Below are 26,485 nucleotides of genomic sequence, written 5' to 3'. Positions count from 1 at the left end.
TTAAGGGGGCGGTTCATTAGGAATTTGTTAACATTGGACTTGAACACATCCAAGTTGTAGTCCGGTGGGAAGCAGGCAGACGGAACAGAGTTCCACAAGCGTGCAGTTCTAAGAAAGAAGCTTTGTTCATGGAATCCGCGTTTTGATTTAGGCACAGATATAGAGTGTGGGAAATTTTTCACAGTGAATTCAGCTAGACGGGTGTTTTTTGTGAAAGATTGGTGAGGGGGACCAGAGATTGGAGTTCAGACGAGCACCTGCCATGGAAATAACGATAAAACAAGGATAGGCTTGCAACGTCTCTTCTGTGGGAGAGAGGTTGCAGGATAGAGAAAAGGGCATCCCCCACTAAGCCACGAAGTCTATTTTGTACTCTGTCAAGGCAGGATAGGCTATTTTAGCAGCTCCTGCCCAGATATGACAGCAGTATTCCATCCTTGGATGTACTTGGCTTTTATATAGATAGAGAATTGCATCAGTAGTGAGATATCTTCTGGAGCGGTAGAAGGATCCCACCATCTTTCCAGCGACCTTGGCAACAGACTTAATGTACGCGTTCCATTTCAGATCAGGAGTAAAGGACAAACCCAGAAGCTTGTCAAAACACGGGGCTTCTCCTAGACGAGAGCCATCCATTTCAATTGATGCCAGATGGAGATCAATACGTTGATGTAAAGATAGGAGTTTGGTTTTAGATGCATTAAAGGTAACCAGCCACATCTTCCCCCCCTGAACCACGCGCTCGAGATCAGAGGAGAGAGAATCAGAGAGAACTTTGTCATTTACAGCCTTTGATGTGTTGCTGTAGATGGTCGTGTCATCAGCATAGATGTCAACGAATGATTTAAGTATGTGTTTAGGGAGGTCATTGATGTAGATCAGGAAGAGAGTTGGGCCTAGGATTGACCCCTGAGGGACTCCAGCATTTATATTGCAGGCCTTCTTAATCGTAATTTGTAATTAACTGAACAAATCACTCATCTCTCAGTTCATTATGGAATTCTCACACTATATTTTGATTCAAATACTTTATAATTCTTCACAATCTTTCTGTTAGTATTTACAGAAAGAATGATTTTTTTTCCCTCAATGTTGGCTTTTAATTGCTTTATTCTGTCATCTAATTTACATAGTGTGTTCTTACACACCACAAACATACAGCAAAATAATAAGTCTTTACTTCTATATTATCCAAAACAGATAATTATAGAAGTAAAGAGGCTTATTATTTTTAGTCATACACGAAAGTCCTCACAGATAATTCACAGGTCATGAATTGTCCGACAAAATCATTATGGAATAAATAGTAGTAATACATATAATGCTTAAACATATCTGGCATGAACTGGCTGATGTAATTGCCATATTTGTCATATAGTTGAGTAGTTTCCAATCCTTCTGGACTTATCGTCAAGGATAGATTAATCTAACTAGTTATGAATAATTTATATAATTTTTCCTTTTTTTAACAATGAAAAAAAATATACACGTTATAAAAAAAAAAAGAAAAAAATTATATAAATTGGTCAAAATCAGTTAGACTAATCTTATCCCTGACGATGAATACAAATGGATTGGAAAGTACTCAGATTTATGACAAATATAGTAATTACATCAGCCAGTTCCTGCTAGAAGTGAAGACTGTTATTTGGAAGTTGGAAAGGATCGAAAATAGAATTAATAAACAAAATCATCTATTTTACTTAATTGAATATGCTTAAGAGAAAAAATGCTGCCTAAATATATATATATATATATATATATATATATATATATATATATATATATATATACTATAACACTAGTCTGTAGAAAAAATAAGTAGATTTTTAAGTTTAAAAAAAATAAATGTATAAAAAAAGTATGAAGTTAGGGTCATGACAGAGGCATCTCAACTCCAATCCATGTTATGGCAACCAAAAGGGAATGATAATAATTAGAAGAATATTCTTGAAGAATAGCTGTCCTAGGAATGAATGGTGAAAACCGGTTTTCTTTTTTTTGTTGCAGACCATGTACTACTTGGCCAGTTGTGTACAAATTCCAAGAGTGATAGGAGCCTTCTATCATGCCTGAAAGTGACACAATGTTGAACGAGAGAAAAGATTCACCATTGTACAACTCATGCTCCCTACCAATCCAATTTATGACAACAGGACCATTGCCAGCATCCTCAAAATGTAAATCCAGATAGTTCAACGCTTGAGGGCACAACTCAACAAAGTTTCTAATCACTGTTATGGTCTTTGGTGTGGTTTATGGTTAGGGCCACATCATGCCACCTCACATCTTTGAAGTCAACTTGAAAGTCAACACTAAAGTTTACCTGGATGTACTGAAGAGTGTCGTGATCCCTGGTGCAATCAGGTGGCCGCTGACAGACACTGGGTGTGGCAGCAGGATTCGGTACCAGCCCACAAGTCCAAAGAAACCCAGGCTTTTGCCCCCCCACCTTCTCCCACGACGTGAATCCACTTGACTACTTCATTTGGTCATACATCGAAATCATCACAAACATGACCTCCCACAACACCACGCCAGCCTGATAGCCGCCATCTGCCGAGTATTTGCTTGTGGAAAAAGCATGCTCCTAGTTCCGGACCCGTATCGAAGCAATGATTGAGGCTGAAGGTGGCCATATTGAACAGATGTCAGCTCTACTACATAATCAAGTTACCAGAACTGATTTTTTCAATAAAAGTTTTAAAATAAAACTGTAGTGTTGTTTTCTTTAGAAAGACAAATTTATCGTTCACCCTGTACATACAACTATACATAAATGTACACATGGTTTTATTTAAATAGATATAGAGAGAATACAAAGTGAAACATAAACAGCAAATTAATTAAAAAAAATTTTAACTCAGCTTTCCAATTCCATGATTAACATCAACATACACATTTGCTGAAAAGATATACGTCTAAATAGCATGCCATACAAGACTCCACTAGTTTTTTTGTCATTGACACAAAAATATAGTGCATTTTTTTAGAGGCAGCAAATTTTAAATTGACAACTATTTTCTTTAATTGCAGATTTGGCAACTGTCAGTTATTTTGAGTTTAGTTTGGTTTGGCAATTAGAGAAGAGACTGACATCCAAACAGTAGTTACAAATTGTGTAAATTTATTTTATTTACATCTGATGAATGAATAATTTCACAAATTGGATTCATCAACTGCAACTTAACCCTTTGGAACATTTAAAGTCCCATGTTTATGCTTATAAACCAGACACAATAGACCACTAGTCAGACATCATTTGACACATTATTGCTAAAATACAACCTTATAAACACAAGTTGCAGAGGAGGGGGACATATGCCTGAAATTGTATTTAAATTATAAATGCCAAAAATGTATCTTTTAAATAAACCACATATTTGTATAATAAAAAATGTCTTTCTGCAATTTATTTTAATTTAAAGTTTGTTGCCTCTAAAAAAAAAAAAATTAAAAAAAATATATTGATATATATATATGTGACTTTATGGGGTTGATTTTAAACTGGTTTGCTTTAGACATGTTATTTGCAATTAAAAATGTCACAAATACAGAAATAAATTTAAAAAAATAGAAAATCTAATCCTACCTGAAGTAAGGCAAAATGGACACATCCATCTTTCGAAGAGGCAGGCATATCTTGATTGACCAGACGACTAATTTCAAAAAATAAATAAAAGACAAGTCAATACAAATACAATGCTGTTGAAAAAAATGATTATATCAATTCTATAATAGTCTTTTTAAAAACTTGGTCTCATAATGCAAAAAAGAAAATCTTCAATAATCTGTGTGTTTGATGGGTTGAAAATGACCTGTGAAAGATTAAGTAGCGAGTGTGCAGAGAAAGGGTTAAGGTTTGTATAAACGGATGAGCGAAAGAAGAAAGAAGGAATGATATAGTGAAGGGACCGAGAATAGGAAGTAAAAAAAAAATTTTTTAAAAAAGAGAATAAAAAGAAAGAGAAAAAAAAGAAAGAGAAAAAAAAGAAAGAGAAAAAAAAGAAAGAGAAAAAAAGAGAGAAAAAAAAGAGAGAAAGACAGCACTAGAAAGGAATCCTGCACTTATCTCTGGTGAGCTTTCCCAATGCCATGACTCCATATAGAAAGGCTCAACTAATGGTCTGCTTGTGTGAGCATACTGGCATCAAGCAAATATCAAATTTGCCTACCTTACTCTACACTAAAACTGAAACAATTATATGAAATGACATCTCAAAAGAAAAAAAAAAAAAAGATCAAACCAACCACCCACTAAATACAACCAATTTGCCTACTTCCTTGATGTGGAACCATTTCGCCTAATAAACTCTCTACATATCTTAGTACTGCTAGACTTTGGAATTCACTTTCTGTTTTCTGCTTCCCGGACTGTATTAACATATTGGAAGTATAAATGTAATATGAACAAACATCTTGCTACTAAACTCCCTACGTAGAGTGGTCCTTAATTAACAGGAGACACTCGTGCTTTGTTTAGCGTGAATATGAACAAGAAAACTAAAGACTTACCTTATATAAAATTCCAAAACTTGGACACTGAGTTGGACAGCCACCTCTTTCATTAAGTCATCAATGGCATCACCAATCATCATTAAGTGAAACGCTAATGCCTGCAAAAGATGTTTCAAAGATTATTTTAAAAAATCATATTCGGCAATCTTTTTTAAATGACGATTATTTGCATTATTCGGACTGAATCTTGTTATTCTCACAGCATTTTGATTGGTGCAACCGCTGATCTTCGCCAGATTCATCTTGTTGAACTTGGAAATACGAAATTTTTTTTTAGAGGCAGCAAATTTTAAATCGACAACTATTTTCTTTAATTGTAGATTTGGCAACTATCAATTATTTTGAGTTCAGCTTGGTTTGGCAATTCATCATGAAGAGACTGACACCTGAGTAGCAGTTACAAATTGTGTAAATTTATTTTATTTATATTTGATGAATGAATAATTTCATAAAATGGATACTCCAGGATTTTGACTGAAATTGATTTGGTTTTCAAGTTGTAATCTTTGTTATATTGTGTTCTTGATGTTGTTTTCATGTATGAGCACGCATTAAAGAACTTTTGCTATTTTGCTATCAGGCATATGTATGTAGTGAGTTGCTATATGGAAGTGAAACCTGACCAGTGACAGTTGAGAAAATGCTTTGCATGGAAAGAAATGATATGAGAAAGGTATGATCAATATGTAATGCGAGTCTAAAAGACACGCTTAGTTCTGATGATCTCAGAGGAAGATGAGTGCAAAACAGGACAATCCACCAGTATGAAAAGAAGGTGGGTTCTCTCTATCGAGCTAGAAGACTACTCACATCTGAGAGTATCTTGTACCTCTAGAAGGCCACCATTCGCCCATGCATGGAGTATTATTGCCACATCTGGGCTGGTGCATCTACCACTAGTCTCTCCCTCTTAGATAGGGTCTAAAAAAGAGTTGTCAACCTAATCGATCCCACTTTATCAACTAAACTCCAGCCCCTGTCCCATCACCGCAATGTTGCATCACTGTGCCTGTTTTACAAATGTTTTAATGGAATGTGTTTTGACGAACTCGTTTCACTTGTACCCCTCAATGTACATATCCCTGACTAACCTGCTTAGCAACAAAATCTCACCCTTCACTGTTGATGTTTTTAAATGCCAGAAAGCTTTCTATTCTAATAGTTTCTTCCCTCGAACAGCTAGACTTTTGGAATTCTCTTCCTGCTGCCTGTTTCCCTGGCTGTACTGATATGCAGAAGTTTGAATGTAGCATAAACAAATATTTTGTTAATCTTTCCTAGACATGGCCCCAAATAGTAGCCCCTTACGTTCAAGTGGCGATATGCTTTTTAAGGGGTGAACATGAGTAAAAAAAAAAAAAAAAAAAGTATGGATATTTTGAAATAATGGAGGTAAGTTCTTGAGCAAGGAAAATATGGGAGGAAGTGAGCAAAATAAACTTGGGAGAAGGAGTGATAAATAAAGACATGGTCAGATATAGGTTAATGTGAAAGTTAATTCTTAAAAGTCGTTCAACTCATGCCAGCATGTAAAATAGGTGTTAAAATGATGATGCTGAAGATGATAATGATGATGATCATCATCAAATAATTTCTTGGTGAAAAACGGTTGTATTGTGCATCACTTAAAAAGAATTGATTTTTGATTCGTGAAAGAGAAAAGAAATAATAATAAATTTAAAATTCACAAATGAATCGTTTAAAAAAAAAAAAAAAGGTAGGATAGGAATGCTGTATATTCTTTGGCATTAATATACTTCTGAAGATAACTTTAGGGTCAACTAGAACCCAATATGAAAAGTAGACAGCTTATAGTGTTGTGTAGCAGGGGACTCATACTTAAAGATGACAGGAGTTCATATTGGGAAAAGACACACATAACGATGGTGATGAGGGAGACATTGATACAGACTGGGATGATTTTTGGAGGTTTCATATTAATATGGACTGGGATATATATGATGCAACAGTTCTTATACACATATAGAGAGGAGGAGGAGATATTTCACTTATGATGGAGGGGAGGACACATCACATGGAAGGGTGTCCACAAAGTTTGTTATAGATGATGATAAAACACATATACCTTTTTGTTATGAGGATTGACGAGACGAACAGTTACAAACATAAATGGTGATTTCTTTATAGCTCTGACTGGCCGGTCGATGACGTCAGGAATTCAAACATGGATCTACATGGTCTAATGTTCTACCCTTCGCTTCTAAGGGCTCTCCTCTCCAACTGACTATCTCTCATCAACTGTCGACTTTCAACTGTCGACTTTCAACTCCTCTGATCAACTGACTGACGACTCAACTCTCTCTCTCTTTCAACTCTGAACCCAATGAATCCTATATTGAGAAAACTCCTTTGTTTATGCTGTCAGAAGTGTGTTTTTTCAAACGTGACTAATTTTCACATGGCTTTACATATGTTTGTCCAAACACACTTTTGGCAAACAAAAGAATCCGCAATTCTTTCTAACCTTTTTTTTTAAACAAAAGAATCCTCAATTCTTTCTAACCTTTTTTTTAAACAATATCATTTAACTCGCATTGTGCATTCAATTAACTGACATTTTTAATATTTAGATTTCTAAAGAATGGACAATCAACATTTTTTCAGATATAAACAATATTTAACTATTTCTAATAGAATTAACAATAGACTGAATTTCTAACATTTCATTTTTCCATTATTATCTTTAACACTTGTGGGAGTTGAACACTCTCAGCCTAACTCGATTGTCGCCCTTTAACTCAGAAGAGCAACCTAGCTACGTCACTTCCTGTTTCTCATATTTCACTCTCTTTTCTGCTGAACGCTCAAACAGTCAACATGTGACAAACACCGCTCCGGTGGAGCTATGAGCTACCACCGCATTCCTGACTAGCCAGTCAACCGCAAGTAACGTTACTCATCTTTCACTGAACTCTTATTCTTTCCATCACTCTTTCCTGTATATTTATGCAAATAAATTGCATTTGTTTCGTTGATATATAATGGTATATTTTCGTCTTCATTATGCGACCTTTTGTCTTTTCAATTCCTCTACCATTAAATACATCCATTCACCATTACACACATGGGGACGGGATCGTCTAACACATGGCAGACGTCCTGTCCCCAACACACTTGCCTACAGGGTTCGATTCTAATCTTATCCTAATATTAATTTCACTAATCTAGTATGTCTCCTTACTTACATAAGGGGCAGCTCTTCATATAATAATAGGTTAATTTATTTACATGACATAACAAATATTCAAAGACTGAAATAAAATTCAGGTGCTGCTAGAATTTTAGACTAAGCTACATTTCATGTAAGATCTTGATAAACAGGAAGTGCTAAGATGGATCATTGAAGTTAATGTAAAAAAAAAAACTCCTTGTTAAGAAATTAGAGATCCATTTTGTTAAGTAAATAGAATTTATAGAATTTATATTATTTGGATCATTTGGACGAGGATTCTTATTTTGGTTATTAGACTTACAAGATTTTAGCTTCAAGATTTGGAAAACATGTGAATCTTTATGTGGAACTTAGAAACATGAATAGAATTTCAAACTGAACCCTTTTTTTATATGCACAGGTAGATTACTTTCATTCTGTTAGCCATAAAACAGTACAACCATGTAATCCCTACAGCCACCTACCTTGAAAATGCTGCCGTGAAACCTGACATAGTTATATGAAATAAGTCAGAAAGAGTGGCAACCTTGATTTAAATGAGTGTCCCTAATGATGGCGGTCTGAACAGAGCTGAAAGAGAGAAACAGACCAAATACCAAGGTCTCATGTATGATATGAAAAGAAATTGGAATCTTAAGGAGATCACCATCATACCAGTTAATATAGGTGCCACATGCCTTATAAAGAAGAACCTGAAGTCCTACCTAACTAATATTCCTGGTAAACCAACTGCAAAAGAGATCCAGCAATTGCACTTAAGGGAACAGCGAGGATACTAAAAAGAGCTCTCGGTTGGTTTCAATAAAAAGCAGGGCAATGTTAGCAGCTGGTTTGGCTGCCCCATACCCAGCATTACAATCTTCAAAGGAAGAAAATTTAAAAAAAAAAAAGGGTCAGCTAAAAAATTAAAAAAAGGGTCAGCTAGAAAAAAAAGGGTCAGCTAGAAAAAAAAAGGGTCAGCTAGAAAAAAAAAGGGTCAGCTAGAAAAAAAAAGGGTCAGCTAGAAAAAAAAGGGTCAGCTAGAAAAAAAGTTTGCTAGAAAAAAGGGTCAGCTAGAAAAAAAAGGGTCAGCTAGAAAAAAAAGGTTAGCTAGAAAAAAGGGTCAGCTAGAAAGAAGGGTCAGCTAGAAAAAAAAAGGTTAGCTAGAAAAAAAAAGGTTAGCTAGAAAAAAAAAGGTTAGCTAGAAAAAAAAAGGTTAGCTAGAAAAAAAAGAGCTAGAAAAAAAGGGTCAGCTAGAAAAGAAAAGGTTAGCTAGAAAAAAAAGGGTCAGCTAGAAAAAAGGGTCAGCTAGAAAAAAAGGGTCAGCTAGAAAAAAAGGGTCAGCTAGAAAAAAGGGTCAGCTAGAAAAAAAGGGTCAGCTAGAAAAAAAAGGTCAGCTAGAAAAAAAAGGTCAGCTAGAAAAAAAAGGTCAGCTAGAAAAAAAAAAGGGTCAGCTAGAAAAAAAAGGGCCAGCTAGAAAAAAAAGGGCCAGCTAGAAAAAAAGGGTCAGCTAGAAAAAAAGGGTTAGCTAGAAAAAAAAGGTCAGCTAGAAAAAAAAGGTCAGCTAGAAAAAAAAGGGTCAGCTAGAAAAAAGGGTCAGCTAGAAACAAGTTTGCTAGAAAAAAGGGTCAGCTAGAAAAAAGGGTCAGCTAGAAAAAAAAGGGTCAGCTAGAAAAAAGTTTGCTAGAAAAAAGGGTCAGCTAGAAAAAAAAGGGTCAGCTAGAAAAAAAAGGGTCAGCTAGAAAAAAAAGGGTCAGCTAGAAAAAAAGTTTGCTAGAAAAAAGGGTCAGCTAGAAAAAAGGGTCAGCTAGAAAAAAAAGGTCAGCTAGAAAAAAGGGTCAGCTTGAAAAAAAAAGGTTAGCTAGAAAAAAAAGGTCAGCTAGAAAAAAAGGGTCAGCTAGAAAAAAGGGTCAGCTAGAAAAAAGGGTCAGCTAGAAAAAAAGGTCAGCTAGAAAAAAGGGTCAGCTAGAAAAAAAAGGGTCAGCTAGAAAAAAAGGGTTAGCTAGAAAAAAGGGTCAGCTAGAAAAAAGGGTCAGCTAGAAAAAAAAGGTCAGCTAGAAAAAAGGGTCAGCTAGAAAAAAAATTTGCTAGAAAAAAGGGTCAGCTAGAAAAAAAGGGTCAGCTAGAAAAAAAGGGTCAGCTAGAAAAAAAGGGTCAGCTAGAAAAAAGGGTCAGCTAGAAAAAAAAGGTCAGCTAGAAAAAAGGGTCAGCTAGAAAAAAAAGGTTAGCTAGAAAAAAAAAGGGTCAGCTAGAAAAAAAAGGTTAGCTAGAAAAAAAGGGTCAGCTAGAAAAAAAGGGTCAGCTAGAAAAAAAGGGTCAGCTAGAAAAAAAAGGTTAGCTAGAAAAAAAAAGGTTAGCTAGAAAAAAAGGGTCAGCTAGAAAAAAAAGGTCAGCTAGAAAAAAAAAGGTCAGCTAGAAAAAAAGGGTCAGCTAGAAAAAAAAGGTCAGCTAGAAAAAAAAAGGGTCAGCTAGAAAAAAAGGGTCAGCTAGAAAAAAAAAGGGTCAGCTAGAAAAAAAAGGGTCAGCTAGAAAAAAAAGGTCAGCTAGAAAAAAAGGGTCAGCTAGAAAAAAAGGGTCAGCTAGAAAAAAAAGGTCAGCTAGAATAAAAGGGTCAGCTAGAAAAAAAGGGTCAGCTAGAAAAAAAAGGTCAGCTAGAAAAAAAGGGTCAGCTAGAAAAAAAAGGTCAGCTAGAAAAAAAGGGTCAGCTAGAAAAAAAGGGTCAGCTAGAAAAAAAAGGTCAGCTAGAAAAAAAGGGTCAGCTAGAAAAAAAAGGTCATCTAGAAAAAAGGGTCAGCTAGAAAAAAAGGGTCAGCTAGAAAAAAAAAGGGTGAGCTAGAAAAAAAAAGGGTCAGCTAGAAAAAAAAGGTCAGCTAGAACTATTTGAAAGTGGATTAGTTAGATTACTCATTTGATGTAAGAATGCTTTCAAGAATGAAATTCAATTCAGTTACTTCTATATTTTTTTTAGAGTTCAAATATCTTGGAAACTCCTAAGAAATAAAGCATGCTAAAATTTCTCATTCCTCATACAAAGATCATTTTTGTTTCTGAACTAATAAATCGTTGCTACATCTTGTGGAACAAAATATAGTTTCAAATAAAATAGTGTTCATTCACTTCTAATATAAGTTGTTTGCTTGTATGTTTTGAATTGAGAGCCATGTTTAATTTAAGAGGTTCTGATGGGTAACTGTTCTGTACAAATCCTAGAGATGAAAAGGACTTTTCGGTGGGTAACTGTTCTGTATCAGTCTCAGACTTGAAAATTTTGCAGGCAAAGAGCAAAGATCTCTCTTGTGTGGACAAGAAGAAAATTATGTGCAGGAATGCTAAAAGATTCAATATTTTTGTGGAACAATACCAGTTCATGATTGATTGCTAGCAAAATATGGCTCCATTTGATTGGTCAGTTCTCATCGCCAGTGTCTATAAGTAGAACCTTTAAAAAATTTTTTATTGTACCCTTCACAAAAATATTGCAACAGTATTCTGAATTTTGGTAAATGAATATCTCAATGTCTTTTGTAAATTGAAGCGATTATTCTATATGTGTGTGCACATTTTTTGTATATCCGGCAAAGGTTTTTTTGAGGGGGGGGGGGGAGTACTATGTCTTAGAACTATTTATATTCCCCCTAGATAATAATAATAATATCTATGATTTACAGACACATGTCGTATCTAGATTTATTTTGATCGACTTTTATAAAATAAACGCGATTTCGCTGTGTCGCATGTTTGTTCGGCTTTTTACTATAAATAAAGTGAAACTCGAGGAGCATAGCAAACTCCTTGGCTTATCCGCCGGGGATGTTCAGAAAGCAATGAGCTTTTGATCAATGTGGGGAAATCCTTTATATCAGACAATTGCTATTCATTGGGACACTCCTCTATTTATAGGGAGCCCCCAACATCTTGAGGAAACAAACAGCCAAAGTTGGGGAAAGAAAACAAAAAATAAAAAACTGCCTCGCAGCAAAAGTTAACTGTGGGATATGTTTGACCTCATTAAATTCACACACCTGCACCTGTCAATTAAGTTTTAATTGTTAAAATAAAACACTTTTCTGTTACTCTACCGTCATGGATGGTGCTCCAAAACTATAATACTCATTAGGTATTATGTAACAACATTTGTGGAAATCAATAAATCTGTAAGGCTGAAATACAAAACTTACAAACCTGAGAATATTGCTTCATATGAAGTGTGATATCAATGGCCATTTTCCAGTCTTTATGGTGAATGCATTTTTGAAGCAAGTTGATAGACTGACACCATTCAGGGATGTACTGGAATATGTGGGGAAAAAAAAATGAAAAATTATTATATACATTGTTTTCTTCAGACTATTTAACATATAAATTGTTACAAAATAATTTCTTAAAGTTGCAACCTGAGCAATTAGAAAGGGAGGCAAAGCAAGGCATGACAAAACATGACAGAAAGAGGAAAAAAAAAAAAAAAAAAACAGGTAAAGAGAATGAAAATGAAGAAAAAATAAAAACAAAACTCTTACAATCTGGCCTTTTCTTTAGAAAAAAAAGGTAGAATTTCAGAAGGTTTGGTTTGGTTTGTTTGGTGTTTAATGGCCCATCAATAACTCTAGGGTCATCTTAAAGCCAAACAGGATTTTTTATAATTGTATTTCTGGAACAAGTTTTATTGAATATGTTACACTATCTTATTGTTTGTTTGCACTCAACGCCCCATTGATGACTACAGGGTTGTTCTAGGGCCAATGAGGGATTTTTATTAGAGCATACAAAACTCAGAAGAACTATAGAAATAATACAAACAAAACTTCCAAAATGCTGTTCCAACTATATGAATCTTCTTCTCGTCTGTTCATGTCCACTTCTTTTTTCTTTCTGCCTTACTGGCATTATATCTTTTTTGTTTCACAAAGGGACAATGCCCACATATGCAAATTAATATTATCTACAAAGGCGCACAACCTCTTGCAAAAGGCTGCCTAATAAGCAAGACACTGTGGATGTTTTGAATCTGCTAAGTGTTCGTCTCTATTGTCATTGTTGTTAAGTATAAAATTTAAAAATATGTATATCGATATGTATAGTTAAGTATGTGGACATGTTTGTATATTTGTATGTACTGAATTCACTTCTAAAATAATTAGCCAATCATTATGAATTTTTCAACACAGCTGCTATACATAAGGGTAATATGGGCTATATTTAGCATACAGTAGAACCCCGGGATACGGTGGCCCTAGGATATGTTTGTTTTTTCAGGTTACAATGTGGAATACAATGTTTTTCTGGTCCATGGTTACGGTATTTGCCCCACCTTATGGTGTTATGATGTTATTCGATTATATACATGTGTATTATATATTGTACTGTATTTTGACACTAATTTTTAATGCTGTATCCTGGGGTTCTACTGTAGTTATAAAGAGAATGATGTTCAAACACCTTTCTGGCCATTTTATAGTATCTTCTGCCTAAAGTGTTTTAGTACAGCCTCCTAGCTAGTGATTTTGTAAGATTGACTTAATATCAATTTATAATCAGTAAAAAACCTATGTCTCAGCATTGTCTGGGAAAATTGAGAAAAGCAAAAATCATTATTCTTTACCAAATGTCTGTCAATTTTTGATCTAAAGACTTAAAACTTGATATATAAGGGTAAAACCAGTAAAAATAATGATAAGGTGTCAAGAATTAAAAAAAAAACTACAACTTGGCAGGCTTAAGTCAACTAAACATTATTTCTATACATATGCAAATATAAATTTATATTTGTAACATCATTTTTAAGTTCTTGTATACCTATGGATTTAGGTCAGACAGTAATGAATAAAGCTGGAGAGCTGTGTGTTTTGATTTTGATTTGAGCTGTTGACACCAAAATCATTTTTTTTTTTTTTAACTTTTGAAATCAAGATTATATATATATATATATATATATATATATATATATATATATATATATATATAAACAATATGATGAGAATAATGGAAATAGTATCCCAACAAAATAGAGAAATAAAAATAAAAAGGAACAAACCGAGTTATGTGTTCATCAACATTTCGTCTTTATTTCCAAAGGAAGTCTCAAAATAAAGACGAAACATTGAACACATAACTCGGTTTGTTCCTTTTTATTTTTATTTGTCTGTCTCTCTCTCTATCTCTCTTTATACATATATGACAGACTATGGATACACACTGTAAGGATGCCTGCGCATGAAATTTTTGTGGGAAGAGTTGCACAATCTCCAACCACACTTCTCCTGAGTCAGCATTGTTAAATACCAGTGGCAAGTGGAGGTTCAGGATGATTGGAAACAATGCCGAGATAAGTGGAGAACACATACAGCGCCTAGAATTCCCAAATGGTCAATTATCTAGTACTAGCCAGGCTCAACATTGCTTAACTTTCGTGATCTGACGAGAACCGGTGTGTCAACATGATTATGCCATATATATATATATATATATATATATATATATATATACACACACACACATATATGCATACACACATACATGTATATAATAATCAATAGAAAATTAGATCAATGATAATAAAAATATGAAATCAGCATGAATTTAAATATTATATTTAAGCATATTTTATGATCAGGCAATGCTAGGCAACCTAATAGCATTTGAATGAAATAGAAGCCAAGATAATATACGACAGGCATTCCAAAAGTAATGCTTCGTACTTTTATTCCTCCAAATAGATCAGAGAGGATTGCAAATTGCTTTGTTATGGTGACTGAACTTATGCATTCACAACCTGAAAGTTTCCTCTCTATGGTTGCAGATATTGACAGTGCTAGACTCTAAGAGAGCAACCTCTGTCATGGACATATGCCAGAAACAGAAATGCTTTATTGAATTCCTTACAAAAATGCATCGAGAATGGTGATGATTATGTAGAAAAATAATTTTTTTTTTTTTTTTAATGGTACCACTCCTGTTTAGTAGCTGTTCAATATTTTTGAACTTAAAAAAAAAAAATGCGACCCTTCTTTAATCAAAAAAAAAAAAAAAAAAAGACGGAAAAAGCAAAATGAATTTGAAAATAATGTCCATGTCTTCAAAGATTAAATATAATTCAATTAAAACATTTTTTTTTTACTGATGATTCACTATTGAAGGTAAGCTTGTCAGTTGATAGGCACCAGCAAAAAAATTGGAAACAATTGATGCAATGCGTAGAAAATGACTTAATAGAAATTGATTATCCAAGAGGACTGCTCAACAAGTATTTGTGTACATTACACTTTAATACAACAATGCTGTAGTCGACTAGGAACAGTCCCATGGTATCTTGTTTCATAAATGGGAGGTTCTGTAAAAAGAGAGAGAAAGGAAAGTTCTTTGCTGTGGTTGTAGCTAGACAGGTTCTTGTCATGAATGTTTCACAGGGAAAGCACCTACCATAAACATAATATAGTAGAAAGAGGCTAGCAAAATTTCTTCTATGTGAAAGAGGCTGTAGGGATGAAAAGAGAAAATAGCCCACTAGATTGTGAAATTGATTTTGTACCCCTTTAAAACAAAACAAAAATGTTCCAAGTAGCACCTTCTCAGATATGACAGCAGTACTCCATCTTCTGACTTTTCTACAGGTAAAAGATTGCATCAAGAGTGAGGTATTTTTCTGGAGCAGTAGAATGATCCAACTATTTTTTGAGCAACCTTAACAACAGGTTTGATATAAATCTCCCATTTCAAGTCTGAAGTGAAAATATTGGATAATAATCTGCTTTTGTACTGAAGAACATTAAATTTATCATTTTATTCAGTGATTTAAGAATCATAAAATCTGTACCCATGTGACATATTTATTTACAAATGTTTTTCTTTTTTTAAATTATGCCTTTTTTACCAAAACATTTCTGTTCCTATCAAAGAAAAGTAACTCTGTATAAACGAATACAGAGATATTCCCTTCTTTTAAGCTAATATATTCAAACCTGGACAAAGTATTTTCTGGAAGGAAGTGGACCAAATAAAATTTTATTCTCAACAACATGGTGCAACAATCTACAAGAAAAACAGATGAACCAAAATCCAATAACTATCTTTTACGGAGAAATTTACTGATAACAAAGAAACAATAAAAAGAATGGCATTTGTTTTAATTTATTAAAAAAAAAAAAAAAAGAAAAGAAAAACCAGATATAAATTACCCTGAGTAAAACTGGAACAACTTGCCGACCATACTTTGTGTGCCCCACAGAGGCTAAATCAGGAATGATGATATTAAGTCGTCCAATCTGGCTGGAATCATCAGAACCCTAATTAAAAACATAAAGAAATGCAAACAATTTAGAAAAAAAATGTTGAAATATGAACACCAATTCCCGTTGATAAATGTAATTTGCATATCACTGTTTTATTCCAACAAGCATTTATAAAAATCGAACTTTTATAGTTATGGATGGCCAAAATAGTTTAATCTTCCTCTGTCTTTCCTGAACATTAGCTTAGTTTAATAATATGAAATCAGTAACAATGGAATCATTATCATCTTCAGTTTAACATAGGTTATATGTGCTAGTATGCATTGAACAGCTTTAAGAACTTGACTTCCAAATTAACTTATCTCTAATTAAGTCTTTATCTCTTGCCATCGGGTCCATTTTTATCACTTCCGCCTGTATTTTCCTTGACCCTTGCCTCTGAATGAACCTGCTACCTCAACTGTTCTACATCTACTAGCCCTAGAACTTTCATCCATTCTTTCAGCATGGCCATAACAGCAAAGTTTCCTATTCTGCATGCATCTCTCCATACTGTCCAGATTTCTCTGAGGTCATCAGATCTAAGCCTTCTTTAACATTTACATTATACACCCATCATATCATACTCATATCATTTATCTCCATGCAACACATGTCCTCAACCCTTACTGGCCAAGTTTCACTTTTGTACATCATTCAAACCGTGCACAGATGCCTGATAGAATGTTATCTTGGTCGGCAGTGGTAACAAAGTGACTCATTTTCTCAACCTATCAATAATTTTATTTCACTGCCTTTGTACTCAATGCAGACAAATACCACAAAATATTGAATTGCTCTCAATTTCTTTTCCACAAACTGAAAAATAAAACTTTCTTCTTTTCTATTAGATAGAAATTTGAAAATAAAAATATTGAATTTCAAGTGAACCCAATGGTATCTAATTGTCATGTTACAGTAATGAACATATTTTTTTTTTTTTTTTATTACATTTTCACTCCAAACAAGGCAGATTGCCACTTTGGTGTATGGGGCTACTATCAGGGGCAACAACTGCTGGGGTACTATGTAGGGATTTGGGCAGCAAGATGTCGGTTCACGTTACACTTGAACTGAACGTCAGTACTGTTGGGGAAGCAGGGACCTGGAATGGAATTCCAAAGTCTAGCGGTTCTGGGGAAGAAACTATTGGAGTAAAAGGATCTTTTACATCTAGGGATCTCTACAGTGTGGGGGTGGGATTTAGCAGCCTGTCGGGTTTGTCGAGGGTACTCACGTCGTGGGGGCACAAGTGATTGCAGTTCGTCAGAGCATTCACCACTAAAATACTTGTAGAAAAGGCAGAGGGATGCAACATTTCGTCGATGGGACAGAGGCTGAAGCTTAGATGCCAGTTCAGGGCTTATCAGGTTTGCGACTCTCTTTTGAACCTTGTCAAGGAGCGAGAGACTAGTAGCAGATGCATCAGCCCAGATGTGGCAGCAATACTCCATACATGGGCGAATGGTGGCCTTATAGAGGTACAGGATACTTTCGGGTGTTAGTAGTTTTCTAGCACGGTAGAGAGAGCCCACCTTTCTTGCAGCGGCCCTGGCAATGCCTTCAATGTAATTGTTCCAACTCATGTTTCCTGTGAACGTTAGGCCAAGGAATTTGAAAGATGTACTCTCAGATAAAAAGTCGTTGGCCATTGCTATAGGTGGTAGAGAGGGTTTCTTGTAATTATTGAATGAAACTAGTTTAGTCTTGGCAGCATTGAACGCGACCAACCACTTTTGTCCCCATTCCACCACAGATTGGAGGTCTTCCTCTAGTGTTTCTGCCATTTCTTTAGAAATGTGTTCATTCGTCTTCCTGTCGTGCCTGCCATAGAGTGTAGTGTCATCAGCATCCAAATATTTATGATAAATAATAAAGTAGAAAATTAATTATCAATGAAAACGGTTTTCAAAAACAGAGAAAATTGAATTCTGCTAAATTAGATTTTCATGTTTTCAGAAAATACCTCCCTTATCCTGATTCGAACTCTATTTGTTTGTTTTTTTAGTAAAACTCAATTTTCGCTACTTTTCTTTGAAAATATCTCCATTTATTTATTTTCTACCTTATTGCTTTTCAAAAGTTTTGGATATGCTCATTACTGTGACGTGACAATTAAGTAGATAACATTGGTTTTACTTGAAATTCAAGAATAACCCTGCCTTCTTTTCAACACTAATCATCATTTTTGTCTTGGTAACATTCACTTTCCGACTTTTATTTTATTTTCCAAAGCATTTTTACAAGTTTTTTTTAACTTAAAAATTAGGTCTTATATGGATATAATATTTATCGAGATAATTTGCCTTTTTGGTAGAGGGTCTGCTGATCATGTGACTGAACCGTAGACATTACATAATAGTGTGATAAATTACGCTACTCACCATAATCCTTAAATATGACTACCCCATAGAAAAACATACTTTTTGCTGAGTGAGTTACTTACTCGTCTGGTTTGCCAAGGGATGTACAACATATCACAAATAGATTGTAGCTATATAATTTACTCTTGTATCTTCTATATGATGGGAAAGTTTGTTTGTAGCTATATAATTTACTCTAGTATCTTCTATATGATGGGAAAGTTTGTTTAAAATCATAAATACCTGGGTGAGCGTCTACTTATAGATAATAAACAAATAAACAAAGAATAAACTAAATAGAACAAGGACATTTAATATAATGCTTCGTTTTTGTCAATATTTTGCTTCGGCAAAGAAACATTGTTAAGAATAGGCATTTATTGAAAAGAAATCAGATTAAAGGTTGGAAGTGATAGTGATACTCCTCCTCCTCCCTCACCTTAGAAGATTGCCTTCCTCCCACCATCACTTCCAACTTTATAAAGTTGTTTTTATGTTCGCCAGCCTTTTTCAATTGTTTTGACTCAAAGAGCTTATCGATGGTATTTTCATGTAAGAGATAGCTGAAGTCACAGTTAAAGAAAGAGTCTATGTTAACAAACCCCAATCCCTGCAAAAATTGAAGAAAAATATCAGGAACAATCCAGATATTTTGCAATCTGTCATAAATAATGTTTTGGAAGGAGCACAAATATGCGAAGCTGAAAATGGGTAACATTTAAAAGACATTATTTTTGATTAATAAAAATTGTTTGAATTTTGCAAATTTTTAAAAAAATTTCCCAATGTCTTAAGCAGATTGTGCTAAAATTACAAAAAGATATTATCAAAAATAAAGAATTTATGTAAGTTCCAAACCCTTCAGTGACTTTTTGGACACCCTGCAGTATTTTTTTTTAGCTCGTTACATCAAGTAACTTCATGCCTTGTCAGGAGCGATTTCCATGAAAATAAAAGTATAAAACTAAACACATAAACTAGACTGTCTTTTATCTTCTCCCTTTTTTCTTTAGAGTCGATTGTCAGTCAACCAAAAAAAAAAAAACAAAAAAAAAAACGAAAGGAGAGAAAAAGCGTTATCTTTTCTTAAATTAGTGCCTGATGATTTTAGTAAGAGTATTAGTTCTTCCCACTCTATATTAGTAATTAAAATAAAAACTGTTGCTCAGATTAAATATGAAATTTGACAAAATCAATCAAAAATTAAATTTAAAAAAAAATTAAATTTATACTTTTAACAACACAGACCGATACTTGCCTTACACGACTGATGAAACAATTGTGAAAATGTTATTGATCACAAATGTATAAGGGGAAAAAAAACTGACCTGACTTTAGAAATAAGATTAGCATGGTTACCCTGCATTGCCCGGCATATGGACAACAAAACAGAGTTAAAAAGTGTGTGTAACATCTTTCTTTTAAAACTATTCTCCCTTTTCTTCCCTCTCTTTACATTACCAACCTTCCTCTCTCTCTCAATCAATCTCTTCTAACTTCCTCCCACCTCTTTACATCACTCCTTTCTCTCTTTCAATCACCTCCTTCTGACTTACTGTGGAAACTAGATAAAAAAAATTGTTGATGAAGTACTACATAATAACATTAAACTATTATTGCAACTGTTGATCCCCCCCCACCTCCCTGGAGTAATTCTTAGTAATCATAGTGACCTCTAAAACAACAAATACTAAAGCAAAAAAAACAAAAAAAAAACGTATCTATCTTTTGTCTGAGGCAATACTGATAAAAAATATATCAACTTTGTTGATATATTTTTGTATAGCTTTTTTTTTTTTTTAATTTTTAGCTGAATGTACAAACAGACACAACTTTACACATGTACATACAAACACTGAATCTGGACTGCCGGACACGTTAAAATTGGCTCCTTTTCTTGAAGGTATTCCTTGGAGTGAAATGGGGACACGCACACTCGTGGCACTGCCTTTCTCTGCATCATCACGGTTTAATATAGATTTTGGTTTCTTTCTGGCTGTATTTTCTTTGTCTGTTGGATGGATTATCTGGAAAATACAATAAAAAGTTTAAACTATCCACATGTGTGTGTATAAATATGCATATATATATATATATATATGCTTGTCCCATGGTCTGGTAGTTAGTACTAAAGACTATCGACTAAATGATTGTTATTTTGATCTCTGGCTTGGGATAGCTGACAGTTTACTCACTGCAAAGTTGTTGTGATATAGCGAAACAGTCTTTCTATGAATGACTATATATGCACATATATATATATATTAATTTACTTGTCAGTATATCTAGTGTCACAACAAAAAAAAATCACCATCATCACAAGCATTAATTAATGAGAAATGAATTACCTCTCTTTATATCAGTTAAAAATCATTAAAACCATTTCTGCTCCAAAATTTAAAAAAAAAAAACATGGCTGTCTTCAAATTGGCTATTTTATTTTATAAAACAACTATTCAGAAAAAACAAAATGTGTTGTGTTCATTAAAAAAAATCAATTTTTTAAATCAATTCTTTTTAGCTTTAAAAGGTTAAAAAAGAATTTGCTCAAAAATTGTTTTAAATTCATCATTATTTGTTTTATTTAATTTTTATTAATTTTATTTATAATGTATTTTTTTAATTTTCAACTACCGTGGAATTTCCATGGGTTCTGCTAGTTATTATTGGTCCACCAACTTAGTCGGATTAGGACCTTAAAATTCGCCCTTGTTCGTTCGTCCCAAAAATTCTCAATGACTACTCATTACATTTTTCTGAAATTTTGCATGAATTTACAACTAGGCAAGGAAGGAAATTTTTATAAAAATTTTGGTTGCGTCCGCAAGGGGTCAAAATAACCAAAAATAGCCCTTTTTGGGACATAAAGTATTTTCCGACGATTAGATTTTGCTGAAAATTACCCAAAAGCAAGATCATGTGGATATACATCTGAAAACATAATATTTGACCCTGGGAAAATTCTGGTTGCATCCCCAGCGGGTCAAAAGCAGTCAAAGATGTTTTTTTTTAAGTCCAAAATCGCAAAAAAGAATTACACTTTTCGGGAGATAGAATCCTTTTTGATCATTTAGATTTTGCTGAAAATTACCCAAGAGCAAGACCACATGATATACATCTGAAAACATAATATTTGACTCTAGAAAAATTCTGGTTACGTACCCAGGCGGTCAAGAGGAGTCAAAATTGCCAAAAATAGCACTTTTCAGTACATAGAATATTTTCCGACAATTAGATTTTGCTGAAAATTACCCAAAAGCAAGACCACGTGGATATTCAACTAGAAATTTAATATTTGACCCTGGAAAAATTCTGGTTTCATCCCCAGGGGGCAAAAAAGGAGTAAAAAAAAATGTGGATTTTTTAAAAAGTCAAAATGAAAACTTCTGGTTTATTTGTTTTTCTATCTCAGATAAAATTTTTAGGTTATTTCCCTTGGATTAATTTTTGTGGGTTTTTTTAATATTGTTCTTATTTACTTGCCTCCTCACAAGGGCAGAGTTAGACACAAGATCAGTTATTAATGTGGGGAAAATCTAGCTCCCCAAAAGAGGCAGTTTGGATAAGAACAAAAATGAAAATTGCCTTAGTCTAGAAGGATATTAATTTCTATGTTGAATTTGAACGAAAATTATTTTTTTGGCACATGCATTTTATGCATTATATGGATGGCACCATAGTTAAAGGTGATAACTCCAATTTCTTCTTGGAATAGTTACAAAACACCCCCTCTCCTATGTTAAATAATAGGTTTCTAAATAATAACGTAAAAAAAAAGAGCATCACACTTTACAGTTACCAAAAAAGTTATTGAATTGTTTTCTTATCTAAATTTAATAAAACATAATTTCTTCTTAGTCAAATAGCATACAAAATAAAGTTTTTAAAAATCAATAACACCACACAGTTTGGCAGTTTAAACATTTGTTTTCTTGACATTCTTCCTCTCTATGATTTGTATCTTTTTAGCCACATTTTGCACAAGTGGTTATTCCTCAGCATATGTCTTTATGATATGCAAATTTTTGGCATTTGAAACATTTTATAGGGGCTGGAATGTAGATTTCCACAGATTATATCCTATTTTAATTTTTTGTTGTATTTTTGGTGTATTAAACGTTGTTGGAATTCTTTCATTTGCTTTCTTCATAAAGATTATTTCCTATTCTATAACCTCTTGTTTATTTTTCATTTCATTTAGCACTTCTTTAGGTGTGTCGAGGGATAACTACTTACTATTCTTTTGGACTGATTAAGTTTATTATGAGGAGTAACTTTGACATTTATACGGTGGAATGTTTTCATTTTTTTTTTAATTTTATTACTTTGTGTTTTTATCACTATTTTGATTGGTAAATTTCGATTTTCTTTACATTTTTAGGTTTTGTATAGTTTGATAGAGTTTTTTCTATTAGAAACGGAGATAATTTTGACATTAGTTTTTCTTCTAAAGATTCTATTACATAAAATCTCGGAAAGACTGTGTCTGTTTCTATTTCATTTTCTCAATCAGATAGAGACTCTTTTTTGCTTGTATTTATAGACATTAGTTTTTAATTTTTAATTTTCATTGCCTAGTATTGAGATCTGTCAAGCGGGAAACCCAATCATCTTGCCAGGTCAGAGTTACACAAAGCAGTGAGTCTCTCCAAGCATCTGTCACAAATATTTCACCCCCCACCCAAAAAAATCTATGTGGACAAAAATTTGTTTTCAGCCATGTTTGCGTTAATGATCTTCACATGTCGATTTACACTCAACCAGCGCCTCCTAATGTCTACTTTTGTTGGGATCTTATTTATTTTTCATCTTTCCTAGGAGATCTTTGTATGTTGGGTAAATTTGTTTGGTAGTAAATGTTAGAGCTTGATCTGACCAGCCAATTGACTGGATCGAGTCTCTTCAACCACCTATGTAGCCTAGGTAAGGGTTGATGTGGAGTGTTGGGAGGTGAAGGTACTTAAACCTGACCTCCAATACCCTCAACTACCAGGATTCCATCCCAATGTATCACGGGACACCATCCATGATTAACATGTGGCCCCATTGAGGGACTTTTACTTTTTTCAGGGGATGGGGGTTCAGTTGGCGTATTCTGATTCTCCACCAACAGGTCAGAAAAGTTAATTTGGTGAAAAAGAATGTTAGAACAAACAAAATACGAGACAAAGGTAGATCATCCGATTTGTGTCTTAATCATGTGGAGTTAATGACGTAACGAGATAGCTTGGTAATATTTATAATTTTCTCTTTTTTTTTCATTTTTCTTGAACTTTTTCTTCTAGGGGATGGGACATCCAACCAGATGTCTGACATTTACCCCTATTTTAGTGAGTCCAACCAAGAGATCTTTTCAGGATTCTAGCCGTCCCTTTCAGTGCAATCGTTTGTATTTCACTTGCACTTGGTTCACCGGGTATGCTTGCTATGTACTTTTTAAAGTTCTTTTTCATAAGCCCAGTTGCTCCTATGATGACTGGTATAATTGAAACGTCTTCAGTTTAGAGTTTGGAATCAGACTGGAAATGCTAAACAAGTTAGCATGAAAGATATCGTCTCCGTGTTTTGGAAGCTTGGTGAAACACAACTTTAGCTTAATGTAGAAAATTGTAACATGTAGCAGCTCCGATGGGAAGTCAACAATAAAGTTATATAAAATATATAAACTATTGTTGTCGAGTGTCCGTCGGAGGGAGATAAACTTGACTAATGAGACAAAGACACAATGGAGAGAGGGATGGTCTTTGCCTGTGCATTACACACTGAATGTTAATGAACTGTTTTATTATACGTGAGACACATATACACATATACAACAATAGAAAAACATTTTAACCACTAGACATCACATTGTATATATCACAACGTTAAAAAGAATAAACCAGCCGTACAGCATAACCACCTTTGTTTTAATTATTGCTATGCAAATATATTTAGAAAGAAAAGCTTGGATATTATAGGCTGTCTATAAGGTTGAAGCACACAGGCAAACAAAGAAATCTGTCCAGATTTATTTGATTTCCATAGGAGTAAAATGTGAAAAGGTCAGAAGATGAGGGGAAACTAGCTCTCCCAAAAGGCACTATCTGAGAATGGACTGTCGGCATTCCCCAGTAAGGAAGCTTTAGGTAATCATCAATAATACCCCTTCCTGAAGGAAGAGGTAATGTCTGAGAGGATGCATTTTCAAGGACAAACCCATATCTCAATTTGACAAAGAAGTACTTAATAGTTTATAGGTACGGGTAAAATGAATGCCGATGCTCAAAATGTATAAACATTTTGACCCCTCCCTTTACTTAAAAAAAATCATCAAAAATCAGGAGATTAACCAATTTTAATGAAATTTTCAGTATTTATTAAATAATGATCATGGAATATAATGAACTAATTATTTAAATCCTAGTGGAAATTTATTATTTTGTTTAAACAAAAAATACCTTTACTAAAGTTATAATTTTCAGTAGTAAATAAACTTTATTTTTGCTTTTTTTATATAAATAAAGTATCGTAATTTGTAACAATAAAAATAAAAGAAAATAATTTTTATAGGAACATTACAAAAAAAGTCCCTAAATCTGTATTAATGAATTCGATATAACTCAAAGAAAAATGAATTTCTCAAACTACTGATATTACCATTGAATTAAGCATTGCTTATTTAATATTTTCACACAAAAAAATTTTAATTGCAAAAAATATTTCTACTTTTTTTTTAATTACGTGTTTCGCATAATTTTTATATGCAAGATTTTAATAATTTCCTTGCTCGCAAGAATGTGAAACTTTCAGCGTAACATATTTTTTTATATAATATTGAACAATAATTAAAAAAAAAAATTAATTTAAAAATAGGAACATAGAAAAATAATTAAATTCAAAAATTAATACAAACATTCAGAAAAGGAATGTACGGATGCGCGACTGGGAAAAAAAAAGAACTTCCTCCCTTTTAATTACATGACGTCATTTTCACAGTCTTTTGACTGCCTGAAATTTTGGGCCTTCGTAATTTTTGTGTTTACAAAATTTTAGTTTGTTGCGTTTTGCAAACGCCAGAATCACTTGGTTTTTGGGCTAATTAATTTATGTTTTGTACAAACAAGGTGTTTTTTTATTTTTATTTAATTCAATATCTTAGGACTTTACTAATTATCTTTGAAATAGACCCAGAAAACTAATATTTATCTTTTAAAGGATTTTTACAATGAATTTATTTAACTTCAAAATTTAGCTGAATTGGGTAGCTCGCCATAAAAACATTTTCATAACTTTTTTTTTCGGGTGTACAAATATTTTTTTTCCTTTTGGAAATTAAGTTTAGTCCTTAATCTTTCAAATACAATCAAAAATTATCGGTAACCTACAAAAAACATTATGATAAATCGGCTTTCAAAACTGATTCCCCATTTTTGTCCGCCCATTTTTGCCTGTGCCTAATAGTTTAAGTCATCCCCTAAGTTGCCAGAGTGTCACCAAGGCGACAGTAAAATTTAAGATAACTAGAAAATATCCAATTAACCTATGTATCCAGAAGAGAAACATGATGGATTAACTGTAGGTAAAGATGTAATTGCCCCAACTAATCCAACAAGCAGCAAAATCCCACCCCTTCACTGCAGAGGTTCCTAACGGCTGGAAAATCTTCTACTCTAATAGTTTCTTCCCTTGAACTGCTAGACTTTGGAATTCCCTCTCTATTTCCTGCTTTACTGACTGTACTACCATGTTGAAATTTAAATGTCATTCAAACAGGCATTCTGCTATTCAACTCTCTTCATGGTGTCTCTGTAGACACGGTCCTAAATAGTTCAATAGTTTACGTTCAAGTGGCAATATTCCTTGTTTGGGGTGAATAAGAGTAAAAAAAAAAATTTTTTTTAAATTAAAAAAAAAATAAATAAAAAATAAAAAAATAAATAAATAAAATAAAAAAAAAACAATTATCTGCATGCATTAATAACTTCAAACTTACCTGTCCACAATCATTTTTACCCCATCCCCAGAGTTCTCCATTGTTGTTAACTGCAATGTTGTAATCAGAGCCGCTATGGATGTGGGCAATATTGGTATCACTGATTGCCGTTACCTGAGTTGGACAAGGCTGCAAATAAAGAAAGAGAAAAACAGTCATAATGAAGTAAGAGATGGTCAAGAACAAATAAGCA

General features: G+C 33.5%; 1 protein-coding gene across 1 annotated transcript in view; it reads right to left on the bottom strand.

Annotated features, from left to right (window-relative positions):
* LOC145266444 (uncharacterized) overlaps window positions 1-26,485 on the bottom strand; it is a 174,950-nt gene that overhangs the window by 7,505 nt on the left and 140,960 nt on the right. Inside the window, exons 24-29 of the mRNA XM_080122153.1 lie at window positions 26,293-26,421; window positions 20,168-20,344; window positions 15,862-15,969; window positions 11,873-11,980; window positions 4,516-4,616; window positions 3,593-3,659 (exon numbers count right to left, since the gene is read on the bottom strand). Coding sequence (XP_079978279.1) covers window positions 3,593-3,659; window positions 4,516-4,616; window positions 11,873-11,980; window positions 15,862-15,969; window positions 20,168-20,344; window positions 26,293-26,421 — 690 coding nt within the window. The remainder of the gene's footprint in view (window positions 1-3,592; window positions 3,660-4,515; window positions 4,617-11,872; window positions 11,981-15,861; window positions 15,970-20,167; window positions 20,345-26,292; window positions 26,422-26,485) is intronic.

Source organism: Euprymna scolopes, chromosome 1 (assembly GCF_053919585.1).
Source record: "Euprymna scolopes isolate OS-2025 chromosome 1, ASM5391958v1, whole genome shotgun sequence".
NCBI lineage: Eukaryota > Metazoa > Mollusca > Cephalopoda > Sepiida > Sepiolidae > Euprymna > Euprymna scolopes.
Note: the sequence above shows the minus strand (reverse complement) of the source record. Positions and strands in the feature narration are given on the sequence as shown.